General features: G+C 48.2%; 1 protein-coding gene across 4 annotated transcripts in view; it reads left to right on the top strand.

Moving 5' to 3' along the window:
* The window catches only part of Plekha4 (pleckstrin homology domain containing A4), an 18560-nt gene continuing 2962 nt past the window's right edge, over window positions 1-15598 (top strand). For 2 of the 4 annotated variants that reach the window (XM_071604239.1, XM_071604240.1), the window contains exons 1-14: window positions 2-390; window positions 913-1002; window positions 2030-2137; window positions 2916-2988; window positions 3090-3190; window positions 3361-3470; window positions 4049-4264; window positions 4573-4861; window positions 5682-5756; window positions 10035-10082; window positions 10204-10284; window positions 10447-10596; window positions 11689-11787; window positions 13804-13944. In XM_071604239.1, coding sequence (XP_071460340.1) covers window positions 919-1002; window positions 2030-2137; window positions 2916-2988; window positions 3090-3190; window positions 3361-3470; window positions 4049-4264; window positions 4573-4861; window positions 5682-5756; window positions 10035-10082; window positions 10204-10284; window positions 10447-10596; window positions 11689-11787; window positions 13804-13944 — 1575 coding nt within the window. In that variant the 5' untranslated portion in view covers window positions 2-390; window positions 913-918. Of the gene's footprint in view, window positions 391-912; window positions 1003-2029; window positions 2138-2915; window positions 2989-3089; window positions 3191-3360; window positions 3471-4048; window positions 4265-4572; window positions 4862-5681; window positions 5757-10034; window positions 10083-10203; window positions 10285-10446; window positions 10597-11688; window positions 11788-13803; window positions 13945-15598 lie in introns of all 4 variants that reach the window. The other 2 variants (XM_071604237.1, XM_071604238.1) reach the window with 2 other exon arrangements.

Raw genomic sequence — 15598 nt, forward strand, 5'->3', positions numbered from 1 at the left:
GAAGGAGGAGAACCCGATAGGGAAAGGGAGGAAACAGCAGACGTGGAGGGCGAGAGAGAGAGAGAGAGAGAGAGAGAGAGAGAGAGAGAGAGAGAGAGAGAGAGAGAGAGGAAGAAAGGAAGAGACTGAGTGAGAGGAAGACAGAGAAAGAGCGAGAAAGGGAAAGAGAGAAAAAAAATTTAGGAGGAAACAGAAAGAGATTTGGACAGAAACAGAAGGATTGTGGGGGAAACTGAAAGAGTCAGAGACTGGAGAGACAGACAGACGGTAAGACTGTGGGGAGGGTCTAAAAGACGTAGAGGTGTGAGAAGGAGAGAGGAAAAAGAGGGGTATTGATTGAGAGAGAACAAGACAGAAGACAAAGAGACAAAAAAGATTGGCAGCGACCAGGTAAGGAGAGAGAGGAGGTGGGAGACAGTGACTGGGTGCCCCTCACCTGCACTGTCCTCTCCCCCTGTCACCGGGACCCCAAAGCTGGGTAAGTTTCCTGCCTGGGCTGGGAGGGGCTGCCCGGTGTACATTCCTGGTACTGTGCGGCTGGGCTTGGGGAGCTGGTCCGGATGGTTTGGACTAGTGTAGGAGACAGGTAGCGGGAAGGAGGCAGGGAATGGGGTCCCTCAGCACAGAGAGGGTCACATTCCTGGCCAGAGCTCAGTGGGCAGGAATAAAGGAACCCCTATTCTCTGACTGGGCTGCAGACAGCTGCCCCCTCCTCGCAGCTGCCAGTGACGCCCACCTCTCTTGGCATTGCTCTTGGTATGCAATCCCGGGCCATGGCCTCCCCCAGCCCCCCAATCTCAAAACAACAGGCTCTTTCTCCTCAGCCTCCTCCGACCTCCAAGCCCCTGACCCTGTCTCTGTCCCTAGCTGGGTCAGCTGCCGAGACACAGCCCCTTTCTCTCTCTCCCCAAGTCCTTGATGGAGGAGGGGCGACCTCGGAGCAGCCTCAGCCTGGCCAGCAGCGCCTCTACCATCTCTTCCCGCAGCAGCTTGAGCACCCAGGTCTGAGCTTCCCAGTGGGGATGGGGAAGAAGGTGGGGATCTGGGCTGCCTGTCCCCTTTCCTAGCCCTGGGTTCTGTACCACCTTAGGGATTCCAGTGGTTAAGGACAAGGATCCTTAGCCATGGGGATGCGAGACCTGGAAAGGTCCTACATTGCCCACCAGCTGCAGCTGAGAATGTGAAGACACTTCCAACTCTTGTCCCCACTCCTTCTATTTTTCCTAATTCTAAGCCAGAGAGCAATTTCACTGTTCAGCCCAGGCCCCACTAAGAACTGAGGTATAATAGCTACTCTTGATGAGGACTGGGGATTTCTACCCAATTTACCCATGAAACCCAATAAGGAAAGACCCTTCTCTGACAATGAGATCCCCTGGGGACACCCAAGATGCTCTCACTCCAAATAATGCCAGCCAGTGAGGACCCCATTTCCTTTTCCTTCTGCCATATCCAGTTTCCCATATTCAGAGCCCAGAGATTTGATCCTAGCCTTGGTCAGCACCACTTCCAGGGAGGGGTGCCCTGCAACAATCTGGCTATAAATGCTTGTGTATCAGGAGAGGTGACCCCCAACTGAGCACACTGGAAGGATTTAGAGCCTCCTCTTTACCTTGGACTTCATTGCTGAGGGATGTCATTCTTTGACATTACAGCATTCTTCCACCTTTAATTCACCAGGGACTCAGCATGGAAATTCCTCCTGCTTATGAGGACCTCATAGTTAATAGTCCCAGTTCAGATCCCAAAGGTTCACATCCCTGACTCTGGTGGCCAAGGGCATGCTCTTCTTAACAGTGGGCCCTTGGTTCCCAAATTCCTGTGCCACAGCCTCTTCCCTCTTCCTTGCCTCTGAACACCTCCCTCCCATCAAGATTGTCTCAACTCTGCACTATGAACACCCGCCAATTCTGACCTCCCAGCTCACCCCTCCTTGAGCTGATTTCTAAGGGCAGTGGAGTGAGGCCCTAGGGTTGCCCATTTCATACCATCCTGAGACCTATTCATTCTGTCCCTCTTCTCTCCTTAGAAGCCCACTCGGGCAGTAAACAAGGTCCATGCCTTTGGGAAGAGGAACAATGCACTCCGAAGGGATCCCAACCTGCCTGTGCACATCCGGGGCTGGCTTCATAAACAGGTAGCATCAGTGTGTGAAGAAAAAGGATACTGGGGGCTGCGTACCTGGCTACAAATGCAAATGATCAGGTTTCACCCCAGCTCTGCTGAATCAGGATCTGGGGCTGGGACCCAGGAATCTGTGTTTGAACATTCTTTTCTGGTGCTCAGGTTTGAAACTCCCTGAAAACTAGTGAAGTAGGGTAAGGAAAATGAGCTTTATGCTAAGTGGGATGGTAAGTTGATTTTGAAAAGGGAACTCACATGATCTGGTTCAGAATTTTACAAGATCATACTGGAGTCTGTGGAACAGGTTGATGGGGAGAAGGGCCTGAGGTTGGAGCCCGTGGAGTGGTTCAGGGAGAGGCGATGAGAAGACACAGTGCCACCTTTCTAGCCTCTCTGTGTCTTAGGCTTCAAAATAATTGGACCAAGTCTCTAAATATAAAGCCCCTGCCCCCATGAGATGGGGTATACCGTCTCATCCAAACCTCCCTAAAACTTCTCAATCCCCAACTGACAGATGAAAAAACGTGAAGGTCCTGGGGGAAAAGACAAGTGTAAAGGCATAATGTGAAACTGGGGGAGCTTAGAGTCCAACACGGATCCAGCTGTGTGAACACGGTGGCCTCCAGCTCTCCATCTAAATCTATTACATTAAACTTGCATCTCTGTCCCTCCCCTCTCTTTGTGTCTCTGTCCCCTTCTCAGTTCTCTCTGGGTCTCTGTCTCTGTGGTCAGTGTCCACCTACTTTCTCCTTTCTCTCTACCCACGGCCTTTCTCCCATCTCTCTCCGCAGGATAGCTCCGGACTACGGCTTTGGAAACGTCGCTGGTTCGTCCTCTCTGGCCATTGCCTCTTCTATTACAAGGGTCAGTGCGCCAGCTGGAAGGCCCTTTCCCCACCCGTGCTTCCCTCTAGCCTCTTGGCCTCCTGATCCATGTGATCCTTGACTCTGGCCCTCTCATTGCAGACAGCCGCGAGGAGAGTGTCCTGGGAAGTGTCCTGCTCCCCAGCTACAGTATTAGGCCAGATGGGCCCGGAGCACCCCGAGGGCGGCGCTTCACCTTCACGGTGAGTCCGTCCATCCTCCAAGATTACTAGTTGATAGGAACAGGAGGCATGGGGTGGGCGTACACTGGAGCATCCTTACTGGACTTGAAAGGTCCTGCACAGGGTCCCTGGCATCCTCCTTTTTTTTTGAGAGCCCGGGGGTCTGGGTCCCAAGCTTTCTCCTCCCACAGGCAGAGCATCCGGGCATGAGGACCTATGTCCTGGCGGCTGACACATTAGAAGACCTGCGGGGCTGGCTGCGGGCCTTGGGCCGGGCCTCCCGCGCGGAGGGGGAAGATTGGTGAGTGAAGGTCCACCTGTCCCACGAATGTCTAATCACTAGCCTTCCAGCTAAGGCTCCACCTTTCAGGCCCCGCCTCCAGGGCATTTAGGGTTCTTCCAATCAGCAAACGGCTTTTCTCCTAGTCTCCGCCCACAATCTTGCCACGCCCTGCCCCTCCCAGTTGACCCTCCAATCAGGGGATCTAGTAGACATTCTCAGCTCCGCCCCACGAATTATCTGCACCTCTCTCTGAAGGACTCCTTTAGAAGTCTCGGTTCACTGAGGCTAACACCTAAACCACGTCAGCGAAAAGACAAGGCCAGATATTTTTAAAATGTCAGGTTGTCTCTTAGGCCCTGACCCAGCCTGTCCCAACGCTTAGGCCGGACACGTGATTCCCTGGACCTGTTACCTGAATGGGCTCGGCGGCCCGGTACAGGTCACTTCTACTTTAGGGACCTCAGTTTCCTCACCTGCAAAGGGGGACAATGGTTTATAGTGCACAATTCCCGTTTTGGGGTGGGTTGCTGTGAAAAGAGAATTGGGCTGTAATGAGGTTCAAAGAAGTAATGTTTCTTTCTGTGCCCACTCGCCAGTGGGCGACCCAGGACACCCGCAAGTCCCCAGCGTGGGGAGGGCCCTGGCGGTCCCGGGGGTCCCCCGGAGGTGAGCAGAGGGGAAGAGGGACGCATCTCAGAATCACCAGAGATGGCTCGGTTCTCTAGAGGTCATGGCCGACCTGGGCTGCTCACTCCCAGCCCCACAGCCGACCTCCAGTCTGGACCCCGGATTCGGCGGACTAGGAGCCCCGAGTGAGTAGAACTGAGCTATGAGGGGGCGTGGCTTAATGGAAGGGCGGGGCCGGAACAGATTAGGGGCGTGGCTTGTCACTTGGTACTGGATTGGCGGTGAGTTGCTGGGGTTCCTGTCGGGAAGAAGTTCTAAGGAGAAGTTATCAAGGAGAAATTGTTCGGGATCTGCCCAATGCAGGAGGGTTGGACTCTAGAGGGACAGTGAGACAGTGAGGGGCGATGACCTTGAGGCTGTCTTGAAGAGTGGGGCGGACAGGGGAGGGGGTGTAGGTCCAGTAGAGCGCTCCCGCTTTCTCTTCTCCCGACAGCCTGTTCACGCCCCTGTCTCGCCCGCCCTCCCCTCTGAGCCTTCCGCGTCCCCGTTCTGCTCCTGCGCGGCGACCCCCTCCCTCCTCGGGAGACGCAGCGCTCCCTGCCCGACCTCACACCCCCTTGAGTCGCATCGATGTCAGGCCTCCTCTGGATTGGGGCCCCCAGCGACAGACTCTATCACGTCCCCCCACTCCTCGCCGAGGACCCTCCTCCGACGCTGGCGGAGGAAAGCCCCCCAGGAGTCCCCAGCACTGGAGTCAAGAACCTAGACCACGGAGAGGAGAGGTGAGGGGTGGGGACTATAACTCCCATCAGGCCTCACAGCCCCTCTTGGACTCCAGGCCATGTCCCTTGGGTATAATGGGAATTGTACTCCATAATAGCAGGACCAAGCTGTGAGGAGGGAGAGTGGACTCCCGTCTCCCATCATACCTCACAACGGTCGGTCCTTCCTCCTGATCTCAGGTCTTTGCTCTTTAAGTACCAGGGAGCTTGTAGTCCAGAATACTCTGCCAGGCCTGTAATCCCAGCGATTTGGGAAGCTGAGGCAGGAGGATCTCAAGTGTGAGGCCAGCCTCAGCAACTTAGTGAGGCCCTAAACAACTTAGGGAGATGCTGTCTCAAAAATAAAAAAGGCTGGGGTTATAGCTCAGTGAAAATTCTGGACATACCCTCTTGAGTTTTGTTGCTAAGATATGCCACTTTTTTTTTCTTCCATACTAGTGTTTGAACCCAGGGATGCTCTACCACTGAGCTACACCTCCAGCCCTTTCAGGCTCCCCCCCCCCCCCCCCCCGCTTTTTTAGTTGTAGTTGGGCACAATGCCTTTATTTTATTTATTTATTTTTATGTTGTCCTCGAGGATCAAACCCAGGACCTTGCACATGCTAGGTGAGCGCCCTACTGCTCAGCCACAACCCCAGCCCAACCTTCCAGCCCCTTTTATTTTTATTTTAAAATAGGATCTTGATAAATTGCCCAGGCTGACCTGGGATTTTCAGTTCTTATGCCCCAGCCTGTGGAATCACTGGACTGACAAGGAGGTGCCACCAAGCCTGACAGATATGCCAATTTCTAAACATCTCTATTTCAATATTCTTCCCAGGCCCCATCTGGCTCCTCCACCTATCTCCAGCTCCCCCCAAGACCCCCTGGAACCCGGGCCTCTATGGTTTTACTGGTAGGTATCCTGGGGCTCCTGAATCTACCAGAGCCCTGTCCCTTGCCTTCTTTGCCATGAGGAATGTCACCTCCTGAAGCTGTAGCAAGCTGTATGGGAAAACAACTGAATTTGTTTTCTCACTGGTCTGGAGGCAGAAGGCTGAGAAGTCAAGGTGTCCAGCACATTCAGGGCCCTGCTTCCTCTTGCCTCTGTCCTGGCATCTCATGCTGCCCCAAACCCCTTCTGTTCTTGGACTGCATCTCCCCAGTGTCTGCCTCCGTCATCACGTGGCTATCTTCCTGTGTGGTAGTCTGCGTTTCTTTTTGACGTTCTGGGGGTTGAACCCAGGGCCTCCCCAGGCAAGGCAAGTGCTTTATCCCCAAGCTACATCTCTAGCCCCTGTCTGTGTCTATCTCCTTGTGTGAGGATACCAGACATCATTGGAACTTACATCAAAGAACAAAATTACAACAGTTTAGCGACCTTAGTGGCTTTATTTGTTTATTTATCATTGGTACCAGGGATTGAACCTATGGGTACTTAACCACTGGGCCACATCCCCAGTCCTTTAAATTTTCTTTTTTGAGACAAGGTCTTATAAGTTGCTGAGGCCAGGCTTTAATTTGTGATTCTCCTGCGTAAGCCTCCAGAGTTGCTGGGATTACTGGCATGTGTCATTTCCCCAAGCCCATGACTTGGAATTTTAATGTGAGAGACTCCATTTTGGTTTCAGCCTCATCTCTCAAGGCCCAGTGGAGGAGCCTTGTGCAAAACAAAGGCCTCCTATAATTTTTATTCAACACTTACATCTGGAAACACCCTATTCACAAATAAGGTCACATTCTCAGGTACCCAGGGTTAGGACTTGTACATATCTTTGGGTCCCCCACACCCTCTGTCCCTGGTACTACAGATTGAACCCAGAGGTGCTCTACCACTGAGCTACATCCCCAGTCTTTTGGTGTTTTATTTATTTTTTTATTTTGAGACAGAGTCTCCCTGAGTTGTTAGAGCCTCACTAAGTTGCTGAGGCTGGCTTTGAATTCATGATCCTCCTGTCTCAGCCTCCTCAGCCCCTGGGATTCTTAGTCTTTTTTTTTTTTTAACCTTTATTTTATTTACTTATTTTTATGTGGTGCTGAGGATCGAACTTAGTTTCTCACACGTGCTAGGCAAGCACATTACCACTGAGCCACAACTGTAGCCCCTCCCAGTCTTTTTTATTTTATATACATATATATTTTTTAATTTTTTTTGTACCAGTTATTGAACTCAGAGGCATTAAACTACTGAGCCACATCCCCAGCCCTATTTTGTATTTTATTTAGAGACAGGGTCTCACTGAGTTGCTTAGCGCTTTGCTTTTCCTGAGGCTGGTTTTAAACTCTGCCTCAGCCTCCCGATCCTCTAGGATTACAGGCATGTACCACCCCATTAAGAATTTCTTAAGTAACAGGTCCAGACAGAGCAGCGCAGATTTGAGGCACTGCTGTCCCCTTCTTTGCCCCAGTAGCATAGATGACATCTTTTCTGCCAGCAAGACTGAGGTATTGGTGTGGGCATCGTGTCCAGTGGGGAGGACATTTAGCAGTCAAGCTGTAGTTGAGGCCAGCTCTCGTCTGGGTCTGGGTACAGCGGAATCCCTAGCTCTGGGACCTTTGCAAAGCTTCTTGCAGACCATGAGCAGCCCTGCTCCTCGGCCAGGAATGAAGCCTGATGTCTGGTCTTCTGCTCTTCTGTGGCACTTGGGGGCGGGGTTGGGGGATGATTGAGGGCAGTAGCACAGCTCAGGGCCCAAGCCTGTGCCTTATTGTGGCTTTGGGGGACAAACCCTAAAGTGAAATTTAGCAAAGTCAGGGTTCTGGGTTTTTGGGGTCTAGGAGTCACTCCCCAGCAATGAGGCATGTTATGCAGCTGCTCAGGAAGAGCATTCTGGAGTAACAGGCCCTGTTGAGATAGGAGTCCAAGTGCATTCCTGGCCACCAGGAAGCCAGCTTTTGTGGAACCTTGGATCTAAGGATCCATTTTTTTTTGTCATTGACTCATGAAGCCACTTTTGTCATGTGTACATGGATTGTCGTCTGTTAATTCTGCCCCATTGGTCCATTTATTTGCTTTTGTGACAACCCCAAATCTCCATCTTCCTCATTAAAAAATACCTTTAGAGCCTTATCATATAGATCACAACCCCAGGAAAGCCCATGTTCATTACTGGGTTTCTCAAAACTCCCAACTGGTATTTTTTTGGGGTTATGCTGAATTTATAAATCGATTAGGGAGGACCCATCTTCTTCACAATAGTGAAGGTCACAGATAAGGGAGTGTTCATTCAGATAATCTGTTCATTCAGATAATCATCAGGATCTTTTATTCAAGTTTTAAAGTGTCCAGCAGAGAGATCCTGTGTCATCTCACTTAGGGTAACTTCTCAATTCTTGGTAATTGTTTTTAAAAAGTCATTTTATTTATATCATTTTTTTATTGTGAGAAAAAAACATGCAAATAAAATTGACCAATTCACTACTTTTGTTTATTTTGAATTTTAATTTTTTTTCAAAGTGCTGGAATTGAACCCAGGGGCAACTAATCACTAAGCCATATCCCCAGTCCTTTTTTTATATTATATTTAGATGCTTAGGGCCTCACTAAGTTGGTGAGGCTGGCTTTGAACTCACAATCTTCCTGCCTCAGCCCCCTGAGCTGCTGGGATTGCCGGCATGCCCCACTGTGCCCAGCCATTCCTTCTTTTTTAAAGTTGAACAATAGTCGATTGCATGTGTATATACACCACATTGTGTCTTCCATCCATCCACTGATGGACACTTGGTTTGCTTCTATCTTTTAGCTGTTATGAGTCATGCTGAAATGAACCTAAGTGTGCAAATATCTCTTCAAGGCCCTGCTTTGAATTCTTCTGGTTATTTTTATACCTATTAAATGATCCCTTATTTTGCTAGACACTTTGTACTTGTTGAGTTACAGCAAATGTTATGGGTTTTTTCAGCTTCGACTCACATCTAGCAGCATTGCTGAGTTCTCTTTCTTTCCCAGTCACGTCTCAATTCTCTTGGTTCCTTTGGGTAAATGAGCATTTCATATGGAGATGATGAAGATTCTTTCTCCTTCCTCTCTTCCTGTCCTCACTTCTCCTTTTATTTCCCTTTCCTTTTCTGATAGCATTAGCCAGGATCTTTGATACTATGTTAAACTGTAGCACTACTAATGAGACCTTTGTTTTATTCTCAGTCATATTGAAAACATCTAAAATTTCTCTATTAAAAGACAAAAAATAGGGCTGGGGTTGTGGCTCAGTGGTAGAGCACTTGCCTAGCATGCATGAGGCCCTGGGTTCAATCCTCAACATCACATAAAAATGAAAGTATTGTGTCCATCTACAACTTAAAAAAAAAATAGCGCCTGTCTTCAAGGTGTAGTCTTGTAGTCTTGTAGTCTTGGGGTTGCATAGGAAAAGAACAAGGCAAGGTTGGGACAGTCTCTGTGAGCCAGTGGCCAGTGGTCTGCTTGAAAATGATCTCAGCATCAGCATAGCTCATAGGGAGCTTTGTCAGAGATAAGAAAGTTTAGGGGGGTTAGTTTTGACTCTTATCACAAGATCTTGATCTACTAGACCTGGACTTGGTGGTGACTCAGAGAAAGAAAAAAATCAGAAAGACAAGTTGGAGTTAGTTAGGTTGATAATGGGCCCTCCTTCAGGTTTGGGGCAATGATTGAAGACTCTGAGGTGCCATTTTGGCAGTCTGGAATAGGTAGTTGACAGCCTGTTGATTATGATGTCTCTGTAAATCTTGGAAATATCCAAATTACTCTTACCTTGGTTATGTACAGAGTTCACATTGAAGGTAGTGAAAGGAGGCAGATGCAACATGGAGGCACAGATGCCAAGCTTTTATCCTGTTTTTGGTTACTTGTTGGTCTTTAGGCCCAAGTGAAGAATCAGTGCTTTTAGGAAAAACAAGCTTTAAGCTCCTGTTAAAAGATTTGCTAAAGCTTAGCAGCAAGCTAACAGAAGAGGGGTGTCTGTTGGTGGAGACACGTCTCGGCATAGGGTTGTGTTACATTAAGGACTTGCCTTTTTTTTTTAAAGAGAGAGAGAGAGAGAGAATTTTTTTTTAATATTTATTTTTTAGTTCTCGGCAGACACAACATCTCTTGTTTGTATGTGGTGCTGAGGATCGAACCCGGGGCCGCATACATGCCAGGCGAGCGCGCCACTGCTTGAGCCACATCCCCAGCCCCAAGGACTTGCCTTTGACCCTTGACTTTTCTTCTTCTTAGCCAGGTCCCCCCCTGGACTCAAACTTCCACCAAAGCCTGGAGACAGACGTAAGTTCTCCTGATCCAACCCCTGCTGAGTTCCTTGAGTTATAAAGAGAATGTTCTAGATAGTTTGTGGAGCAGGAGAGGCAGACAGGACACATAAAGAGTCTCTTTTCTCTTTTTCCAGACTCTTTTGACCAAGTTGTGTGGGCAGGACCGGCTCCTGAGGAGGCTGCAGGAGGACATAGACCAGAGGCAGGAGGAGAAGGTGCCAGGCGGGGCAGGGGCCTCTGACTGGCCTCTTCAACTGCCCCTACCACTTTCTGACTGGAAGCTAGGATGCTGTTGGATGTCGAGGATTTGGGGGGATGCCTCTCACTCTGGGGCCAGGTGTGGCTTCCCAGGTCTGACCACCTTCCCCTCTCTACAGGAGCAGCTAGAGGCCGCCCTGGAGTTGACCCGGCAGCAGTTGGGTCAGGCAGGCAGGGAGGCTGTGGGTCCTGGGAAGGCCTGGGGTCGCCAGCGCCTGCTGCAGGACCGGCTGGTCAGTGTGAGAGCTGCCCTTTGTCACCTGACCCAGGTGAGCGTGGGGAAAGGGGTACTCCTCCCTCCCAGGAGGCCCAGAACTGTGCAGGCGGTTACCAGAGAATGTGAGGGCTCACAGGCACATAATTCTTGAAAATTCCATCACCCCAACTTTAAACCAGTGATCTTGATCATTGTAAAGGGCAAAGGGCAAGCAGCCAGCAATAGAAGAACTTAATTTAGCAGCTTAAGGGGGTGACTTTTTTTTTTTTTTTTTTAATGTTGGGGATTGAATCTGGAGTCTCAATCACAGAGGCTGATTTTGATATAGTTTCCTGGCATTAGGTGAGCTGCCTCCCACAGGGGTTTTGTGACCTTAGAAAAGCTATGAAACCCTCTGGACTTTAGTTAACCTCCTATGTCAACTCTTGAATGATAAAAATATTATTTACTGGGCTGGGGACGTAGCTCAGTAGCAGACCCCTTGCCTAGCCTTGTTGAGGCCCTGGGTTCCATCCTCTGTACTTACTTCATAGAGTCATTGTGAGGATTACATTAACTTATGTAAATGAATGCATATTTAACACTTAGTAAAGTACCTGGTACTTGGCAAGCAATATGTAATTGTTAGCTGTAATTATTATTAGTTGTAAACAATAGAGAAACATTTTTAAATATTTAAATATCTCTAAAGTGGAGGCAAAAACAGTACTGCCTCACAGGAATGAAAGGGGTGCATACTGAGCATGCTCAATACATGTTAGCCATTATTATTATTACTATCATTATTATTATTGGCTAGGAGTTTTCTGCTGCCCCGTGAGCATAGGTGTTGTGGTCTTGACTGTCTCAGGAATTCATTAGATCTGTAGATTCCACCATGCTAAGAGAGTGCACTAGTAACTCAGGAATCCAGAGAACACTGGTTTTTGGTCTACACTAGCAGTTCATTGAAATTGCAGGATCCATATAGACTCTGGGGTTCCCGGTAGTCCAAGAGGCAAGGCTCATGGGGATTGTGGTCCTTATGACCCCAGAGGCCCGGGGCCCAGGCCTCCGTTCCTCCTCCTCCTCAACTGGGAAAAAAATGGGGAAAGATCTGGCTGGTGGGGATGCTAACCTTGTCTCTCCCTTTCTGGAACCTGAGGAGCGAGAGCGGGTTTGGGACACATACAGTGGCCTGGAGCAGGAACTGGGCACCTTAAGAGAGACCCTCGAATACCTGCTGCACCTCGGTTCCCCCCAGGTACCTCCCCTCCTACCCCCTAAACACCACTCTCCCCTCCAAGATCTGCCGGAAACCCTTTCATCATTTAAGTACCCCCTCCAACTCCATCCAGAGTCCAAGCCCCGCCCACTCACCAAGCCCCGCCCCAACCCTCCAGTCTAAGCCCCTTATTGTAGTTAAGACCGGTTTTCAGATTCACATCCAGTCCCCTCTCTGGTTCTAAATCTCTCCTCTCCTGTGGAAGCCCCGCCCCTCTGCCAAAACACCACCCTCAGCCCCGTCTCCCTCTGGCAAGTTCTTGTCCGGCACCCTGCTTCTTGAATGTGGCCGTTAAATTTATCCTATGGAGTTTCCAATTCTAAACCCAACCCCTTAATTTAAGCCCTGCTTCTAAAAATATAAGCCCCAATGCTTCGCCTCAGACTCGCTTCTTTATTCTCTGTCTATGCACTCAGCTATAATTCATGCATTTTTAGTTAAAAACATCGACTTATTGTATTAAATGCGTTCTCATAGATTTGCTCCACCCTCTTCACGCTAAGCCCCTCCCATCTCATCCTAAAACCCGCCCCTTACCTCTTCTCCTGCCCACTGGAGTTAAATCTGGCTCAGCACCAGCAGTATATAAAAGAACAATACATGACTTCCAAGCTGGATTTATTACAGGAATAGACGGGTAGTTGAACCTTTGACAATCACTCTGTATATTTTGCCACACTGAACAAAACAAAGGAGAAAAACCACATAATCATCTTCATAAAATCTGGAAAATATTTATCAAAGTTCCCCCCCTACTCATAACAGAAGCTCTCAGTACAACAGGAACAGAAGTAAACTTATCTAATAAGAGAGATGTATGTCGACCTGCATGGCCCACCCTGGGGAGGCAGAGGCAGGAGGATGCCAAATGCAAGGCCAGCCTTGGCAACTTAGTGAGACCCTAAGCAATTTAGCAAGTGCCCTGCCTCAAAATAAAAAGGGCCTGGGGATATGGTTCAGTGGTAAAGTGCCCCTGGGATCGATTCCCAGTATCAAAAAATAAACAGCAGGTGGCTGCTCCAGAGGCTGAGGCAGGAGGATCATAGTTCAAAGCCAGCCTCAGCAACTTAGCCAGGTGCAAAACAACTCAGTGAGACCCTGTCTCAAATAAAATACAAAAAAGGGCTGGGATGTGGCTCAGTGGTTAAGTGCCCCTGAGTTCAAACCCTGGCACCAAAAAATAAATAAATAATGAACAAGAAAAATACAGTAAAGAGTATTTTATTTTCAGATGATATAATATGTCTATAAATAGGTCACTAAAATAAAAGGTTAATGTGCAAAAGTCATTGTCTTTTTATTTACTCATGCCAAACAATTATAAAAGGAATGTTGAAAATAGGAGTTCAAAATAACATGAAAAAATTGAATACCTAAGAATAAATCTAGTGAAAAATATGCAAGGCATCTACTTTGAAAACCACAAAACATAATTAAGAAAAAGCAAAGGTCTATAGAAATAGAGAGATTTACCATGTTCAAGGATAGAAAAGACACTAGTGTGAACATGTGGTGTCTCTTTCCCCAGTGGGGATCTGCAATCCTGGTACAAATTTGGAACGTTTCTCTGTGCAGATTGATAAGCTGGTCCTAAATTGTATCTGAAAGAACAGAAGGCCAGGAATAGCCAAGACATCTCCAAGAACAAAGCTCAAGGACCAACACAACTATTATGTCAAGTCTGAGGATAAAGCAATAGTTAATAAGATGATTCATGTTGCATCATCACGAGATTAGACAAATACACCAAAGGACTAGAATCAGGTGTTCAGAAACAGACTTCCATATATTTATGGCATCTATTCAGGATAGAAGCACTACTGCAGAACAGTACAGAAAGACAGTCCTCTCTATTAAATTGGATTTCCATACTGGGAGGAGGGACCTGACTCCATAAACATGGCCAAGCTCCTTTCACACCCTCACATGACCCATCAGCTGTAACCCTCCTTGCATTTTCCCAACTTGGAGTAACTAATCCTTTCCTTCCCCCAGGACAGAGCATCGGCTCAGCAGCAGCTGTGGATGGTAGAAGACACGCTGGCTGGTCTGGGTGGCCCTCAGAAAGCACTCCCCCACACTGAGCCTGACTCCCCATCCCCTGCACTCCAAGGCGAGGAGTCCTCAGAGAGGGAGGTAAGACTCTGCTTCTGTCTCCTATGTCCCTGGTCCAACCTGTTCCCCCAACCACCTCTTTTCTTCTCCCTTGGTCACTTAACCAACTTCAGGCAGGTATTGCCGCAGTCTGGCTGGGCACACAATCACAAGCCACCACACAGCTTGTAGATTCAAACAGCAACTCTTTATTCCCGAACTCACACCAGCCGTCTACAATCACGTTCTGGGGAAATCCACGTTCTCTGCCCAAATCCACGTTCTCTGCCCAAATCCACGTTCTCTGCCCAAATCCACCACCACTGGGCTTCTATCTCCAAAATATACTGTCTGAATCCCGTGAGAACTCAAGGGGAACTCAGGCAGCAGGATACGCCCTATTCCCAGCAGGAATAATCTTAAACCTTAAACCTGGAACCTAAACCGGGAACGCCCTAATCCGCCTTGGTCCTTGAGCAAGGTCACCTACATTCAATGTCACTGCAACATGGGGTACACTGGCAAGGAAACTGTCATACCTACTTGGCTAATGGCTCCCAGCAAGGTATCTTCAACTCTGAGAGCCCTTCTTTCCTTGTTTGTTATATAGATGCCCCTGGGTATCTGCAAGGGTTAGTTCCAGGATCCCTTGTGGAGACCAAAATCTTTCAGTGCTCTAGCCCCTTATAGAAATGATGTGGTGTTTGCATATGATGTATGCACTTCCTCCTATGTAGTTAAAACCATCTCTAGGTGACTTACAATACCTAAGACAAATAAATGCTATGTGAATAGTTGCATATTGTGGCAAAGCATTGCCACTGAGCCACATCCTCAGCCTTTTTTAAAAAATACTTTTTAGTTGTCAATGGACCTTTATTTTATTTATTTGTACATGGTGCTGAGAATCAAACCCAGTGCCTCACACATGCTAGGCAAGTGCTCTACCACTGAGCCACAATACCAGCCCATCCCCAGCCCTTTTATTTTTTATTTTGAAAGAGGGTTCATTAAGTTGCTGAGGCTGTCCTTGGACTTGCAATCCTCCTGTCTTAGCCTCCTGAGTGCCTGGGATTACAGGCATGAGGAAAGGCATTTGTTAAAAAGGATTTACTAGGACTGAGGTTGAGGCTCAGTGGTAGAGCACTTGCCTAGCAAGTGTAAGGCGCTGTGTTCGATCCTCAGTACCACATAAAAATAAATAAATAAAGGTATTGTATTCATTTACAACTTTAAAAAGTAAAAAAAAAAAAATAAAATAAAATAAAAAAGCACTTACTAGACACCACTAATCTTAATCCCCAAGGTGGAGAGACAGACTTGGCCCCCCAAAAGCCGGGACAATTATTGTCATAGCTGGGTTAGAGCTTCTGCTTGCATTGACTTTCAGACCATGAATCCAGAAGACCTGGGTTCAGAACCCAGCTCCACTCTCTTTGAGATACTGGGCATGGTGGCATATGCCTGTAATCCCAGCAGCTCGGGAGGCTGAGGCAGGAGGATTGCGAGTTCAAAGCTGGCCTCAGCAAAAACGAAGCACTAAGTGACTCAGTGAGACACTGTCTTTTAATAAAATACAAAAAGGGGCTGGGGGTGTGGCTCAGTGGTTGAGTGCCCCTGAATTCAATCCCAGTACCAAAAAAAAAAAATAATAATAATGATGATGACAATAATAATTATTCTCCTTTTCTGATCC

Source organism: Marmota flaviventris, chromosome 18 (assembly GCF_047511675.1).
Source record: "Marmota flaviventris isolate mMarFla1 chromosome 18, mMarFla1.hap1, whole genome shotgun sequence".
Lineage (NCBI taxonomy): Eukaryota > Metazoa > Chordata > Mammalia > Rodentia > Sciuridae > Marmota > Marmota flaviventris.